The sequence below is a fragment of the Protopterus annectens genome, chromosome 5.part0, assembly GCF_019279795.1.
Source record: "Protopterus annectens isolate FY-2018-M chromosome 5.part0, PAN1.0, whole genome shotgun sequence".
NCBI lineage: Eukaryota > Metazoa > Chordata > Ceratodontiformes > Protopteridae > Protopterus > Protopterus annectens.
In genome coordinates, this window is record NC_056735.1 from 1,226,388,951 (window position 1) to 1,226,395,202 (window position 6,252).

The window sequence follows — 6,252 nt, forward strand, 5'->3', positions numbered from 1 at the left end:
CAAACCTTTGGAACAGACTCCCATTTCATGTCAAACAGAGTACCTCATTGGCCCTCTTCAAATGCAATCTGGACGATTAGATGGGTAACTGTAAGTTCACCCTGGGGGTTCCACCTGTGTCCCTCTTGGACAGGCGCAATAGGTGCTGATCATGGAAATAAGGGTAGAAGATGGTTTGGCTTGTAAGTGCCCTACGGCCATTAGCCTAGTAACTTCCTGCCATCCTATGAACTTATTGAAATCTTGTATTGATCCATAAGTATAATTACCATATTTTCCTTTACCCTAGATTTTTTATATAGTTATCTGTCCTAAGTATAGCAATATAACAAGCCCAGTCCAAATCACTGGGAATGATTAATTCATAGCCCAAATAGGATAATGGACTTACCCTAAAGCCCATGGCTCAGAATCTGACATAAAGCCTGAGTATTGGTCATAATTCACACAGAAAATAGTAGCTGACCTCCTACCCCAATGCCAAAGAGGACGATGTTACCTTTCCTTATCAATATATATTTAGTCCGCCCTCATTCCCTTCAAGTCTTACTACCTGACTTCCTCCCCGGAGCCTATTATCTATCAGTATCCACTATTTCTTGCTCTAATGTACCCCTTTCAATGCCATAGCAACAAATGATGACATACTTACCACAGCTCAAATGTACCACTATAGGCAGATGTTCAGGGACAAATCAGTTTGCTTGTCAAACTCCATTGGTGTAAAGTAAAGCATCTCATATAATTATAATTAAAGTACACCAGATGAAAAAAACAATAGAGAAAATTAAATTACTGCAAATTAGTGGGATTATATGAGACAGAAGCAATGTATAATAATAAGCAAACACAAAAATTGAACTCAGTCCTTACTGTATGAATAAAGGTCAAGGAAATAATAAACAGCCATCTCCATTGTGCTTTTATAGGCAATCCAAACAGCTAAATCTCCCAAATTAACTGAACCTATAAAGGAATATCTGAAGGTGTTACTGCTCAATGCTGAAAGTCTCAATAAGAAACTCAACTTCCTGCAAGCCTTCATCTTCCTGGAGAGTGTAGACATCTTTGTGGTAATGGAGGCATGGTTTAAAGTCACAGAGAGTACCACACCAATGCAAGTTTATAATGCCTTTCACACCTTTAGACCTGCTAATGCACAGGAAAAACCTAAAGGTGGCACAGTCTCAGTCTGTATTAAAAACAGCCTCAGATCTTGGTTAGTTAAAGTGCATGATCTACTGGAACCCATACATGTGCAACTCACTATAAACAAGGTCTTGTACCACATCCTTGCAACCTGTAGGTTCCCCTCCATGTCACAGGAAATCCGTACTACTTATCTCAATGTACTAGAGTCCCTTACCATTCAACTCAATATGCTATTCATGGGGAATCTCAACCGCCACACTATAGATTGGGAATCCTACACCATTTCTAATGCATAAGCCCAGTGTTTCCTAAACTTTGTTAATACCAACATCCTTCCATTTTCCTATTAGTAATACAAACATCCTTGATCCCTTGTCATGAACATGGGGAGCCAATGTAACACCTAATTTAATGTCTTTGCTCATCTGATCTGACCATAAGACAGTATTGCCTGAAATAAAAATTAAATCAGGAGAGCCAGTGAAATCAAAAACTTTTAAGAACTATTCAAAGGCTAACCTCTCTGTACTAAGTGACACCTTAGCTAAATTCCAAGCACCCCCAAACCCAGTAAACTCTATAGTTTATGCAGGGCTATTTACAAAATCTCTGTACAGCAATATTGACAGCTGTGTAGAGTTAGTTGTGCCCACTCATATTAATAAGACAAACTCAAACGACTAGCCACCCTGGTGGAATCACAATATCAGTTGATTAGACAATAAAAGAAAAAAGTCCTTTGCCAAAAGTAGGAGGAACAAAGCCATATATACATACTAAACCCCCCCCCCCCCGACCAATGTAAACAGGCAGCTAAAAGGGTTAATTAATACTTCAGAGGCTTAATTTGAAGAAAGAATAGCTTCTCAGGCAAAGCACAACCACAAAGCTTTCTATGTCTATGCCCATAACCTCAGGGAGAAATATGTAACAATGTACGTAAATAATTGCAAATGACATCACCCACACTGAACTGGAGGCCATTGCCAACCTTTTGGCTGAGAGATTCAGTTCAAATCCCCACCCCCCTCCCATTCCGCCAAAAGTACAAAGGAAATACAGCATAACATAGTCCCCCTAAACATTACTAGGGAACAGGTTATCAATGTACTTTCCAAGACCAAAATCACTGCATCGCTGGGCCACAATAACATCCAAAGATGCCTTATAAATAGCATAAAACATGACTTCTCTGGTCCACTTGAATTACTTTTCAGCTGGAACCTATAGTCAGGTTTTGTGTCCAAGGATTGGAAGATGGCTTCTGTCATTCCCTGCAAAAGGGACTGATCCAGGTAACTACATGCCCATAACTCTGACAAGCCTCATATGTAAGGCAATGGAAAGAATCATCATGGACATGATAAATGAAGATATAGGTAACCTGCAAATACTAGACCTGTCACAGTTTGGCTTTGGTAATAGAAGGTAATGCCTATTAAAATTGGTGGATTTATTGGGAGGGTCACCAAAACATTGGATGAAGGCAAGACTGTGCACACCGCTTACCTTAACTTAGCCAAGGCTTTTGATGCAATACCACAATTAGTCATTATAGACAAGTTCACTAATTTATGTATAAACCCTTTTATCACCTTCTGGATAGCCAACTGGCTCATTGATAAGACCCCAGGCAGTTAAAATAGGTGAGGCCACTGCCACTAAGATTCCAGTCACTAGCAGTGTCCCATAGGGCTCGGTTCTGGGCCGGCTGCTTTTTGGCATCTATTTCTCTGAAATGGAAGCAAATGATAAAGATTTATGGCTGACTAATTTTGCAGATGATAGCAATGGAGGTTATTACCGACTCCCCTGCACACACTAGCATTCTTCAAGAAAGCCTATCTCTGACTAACAAATGGTGGTAAAGCCATGGTCTTAAACTCAATGCTAAGAAATGCATAATTGTACTCTTTGGCAAGTCAAACATCACAGCTAACTACCATGTTGATAATATGCCCCCAAGAGTCGACCCAGTGGTCATGGTTCTGGGTACGCAAGTAGACAGTAGTCTTACCTTCGACCACCCCGTGGCCACAGTGGTGAGTAAATGTTTTTATGTTGTTAAACTTTTAAGTAAGGACATAGCATATAGGTCCAAAGAGGTCATTATTTCCACTGTACTCTGCTCTTATCAGACCAGTCATAGAGTACAATGCTCCCTTCGGTATTTACTTGACCAGGCATATGCAACAACAAGAGTGGTCTCAGAGGTTCCTTACAAAAAGAATACAAGATGTAACAAATCTACCTTATGCAGAGTGCCTTAAAGTCCTTTCCCTCTACTCAGTCTCCTACATATTGCTGAGGGGTGATCTATGCCTGGTGTACAAGATATCCGCAAACTGCATACCTATGAATCTCCTGCATATTTGTAAGTCAAACAATACCAGAAATACAAGGTCTAGGGACCTGAATTTTCTCTGTGACTTAAAAAGTACATGCTAGAGTGATAGACATGTCCTCCAGAGACTGCCCCTCCTATGGAACAGGCTTCCCATCTATATGAAGCTGAGTTCATGTAGTACCCAATTTATGTACAACCTAGACCACTGGATGGGGAATAGGACATTTAGACAGGGCCTGGCACCCATATTCCTTATGGACAGAGGTTGCTTACAAATACATGGCCCTTAATGTCCTGTTTATATACAGGACATCATTATTCTTTAGGGGAAACTTTGGTAGGCTTAGAAAGCACCCCCCCCCCCCCCGCCAGTCATTAGCCTAGTAACAAATTGAATATATGAATGTATGAATCCAACAAATATCTTTTTGAGAAAGCAGATAGAAAGAGAGTCAGGAACACATTTAAAGTACCAGAATAATTTCATGATTTGTGCAGGGTCCACAGAACTTTCAGAGGTTTGGGGAACTGCCCCAAAATTCACTGGGAAAAAGCAACAGTAATATGTATTCATTCCATCCTCAAAAACAAAAAGAACACATACTGGTAGGAAGTCAAAAGTACAAGAAATTCAAGGATAGCCAAAGTTCCTATGACATTCTAAGGGCAAAATGTTCATAAAAATAGACATAATTTGATTCTGTTACCTCCACTCTGATGAATAAAAACTACTGTCCATCAAAACCTGACTGGGTTACAGCAGTGTTGTGACAATGTAATAATACATGTCTGGTCAACATTCCCAGGGGCTTCAGAGAGCAGACATATTCAAAGATCTCCAAGCAATTCCAGTCCACTGAAAAAAGGACACCAGTATTTACTGTGTGTTGAGCTGAAAGATATCAGCACATAATTAAAAGGTCAGATACATTTTGTCAGCTCAATATTCAGATGAAAAACTGAGATGTGAATGTGTCAACAAATGCAATAAGCACTTCAATCAGTGGCCAAGTATTAACTCCACATCAGGTACCCAACAGGTTAAAATGTAGACAATGTAGAGGACATGTCCAAAGAGGACTGCAATACTTGCAGATGCACATAACACAAACATGAAAAATAATTACAGATAAGAACCAAAGATTTTCCCAGTCAGCTTTCTGCCACCATCTTGAAGCAGGCATACCTGAAACACACTACCTCTAGTACTACACACATGCAATATGATGCCTTTAAGTATTATATTTATTACAATTTTAGATGTTTCACATCATATATTTGCTGTGTTATTTTCATCTTAAATTAAGTATTCATTCTCTTATGAAGAAGAAAAAAAGTACAGTATTTTTAGCAACTGGTAAATATTTGACAGAAGTACTGTACCTGTGGATACTTCCCCCTGGACTTTTCCTAATTTATAGATGATCATTTTCAGTTTTCCATTCTGGAGATATAGAAGAAGGAATCCTGACCCCTGATAAAGTCGAGTAGAGAGAAGTAGGCCTTCACTATTCCATGTACGAAACTGAAATCTAATGGAGAAGCCATCTCTTTGTGGTGTGCATGGAACCATCAGAAAGCTAGTAGTGCTCACAAAAGTGACAGGAATTATCTGTGGCTCAGTGCAGGAGAAGGTCACATTGCCCTAAAAAGGAAAAAAAAAATAAAGGTTTCACTAAAATCATGTGGTCTTGGATTACTTTTAAAGAAATGCTTCTCTATGTTCTAAATGCAACTTCAGCTAAATTTAAAACAAAAGCACAAAGCAAATTGCTAATAAGATTCTGAAAATGTAAATATTTTACAGTACTGATTTACTGTTCTATTATTTCAAAGCTTACATCTTCTAGCCAAAATATTATAATCAACTTTTAGAATATGTACACTGCATGCTTGCAGCAATAATACTGATGCAAATTAATTTCAGCAATATCAACAATTTAAAAAAAAAATAAAGGAAATTTCCCAATTCAGAAAACAGCAACATTTGCAAAGTGAAGTGAATTTTATAATTTAAAACATAATAATAATAAAATAATAATAATAATAATAATTATTATTTGGGTTGCGTAGATATGGTGGTGTATGTGGGAAACTAGACTGTCTATTAATTAGCTATGAACGTACGAACCTACTTAATGAAACTAAGAAATTATATGGATATTTTCATAAAATGTATCTATTGTAAGCAGTTGTATACAAACTTGAGAAAATCCATCAAAGAAATTGAGATTTTTTTTAAACAAATCTGCAGAACTTAAATAATTTACTCTTCATTGCTTTGATCACTATAATATAACATCTAAAACCAGAAATCTGCCACATATAAACAGCATCCATCCATCTTTAACCCCTTTTCCCATTTTTACACATGGGGTCAGGGCATCACTTCAACAGTGACAAACATCTTGAGCCAAGGTTTACACCACTGGTTGGCTAGCCCTGCCATGGTAGTTCATCCGTGCTACTCACGCACTCGTGTCTAGGACCAGTTTAGAGTATCCAGTCCACCTGATGCATGTCTTAGGTGTGTGGGAAGAAATTGGAGCACGCAAGGGGAAGCCTTTGCGAATGCAGTAGGACATGCAGACTCCACACAGACGGAACCCCAGTTGAGAAATGAACTGAAGAAGCTCTTCCTGTCAGGTGACAATGATAACTGCTGCACCCCCTCCGTCTCCCCAAGTAGAAACTATATAAACTGCATACAAGCTACATACACTGTTGTGACAAGAGCAACACCTTGTCTAGAA

General features: G+C 38.7%; 1 protein-coding gene across 1 annotated transcript in view; it reads right to left on the reverse strand.

Moving 5' to 3' along the window:
• The window catches only part of LOC122802342 (contactin-associated protein-like 5), a 2,566,556-nt gene that overhangs the window by 1,975,561 nt on the left and 584,743 nt on the right, over positions 1-6,252 (reverse strand). Inside the window, exon 6 of the mRNA XM_044071980.1 lies at positions 4,883-5,144. Coding sequence (XP_043927915.1) covers positions 4,883-5,144 — 262 coding nt within the window. The remainder of the gene's footprint in view (positions 1-4,882; positions 5,145-6,252) is intronic.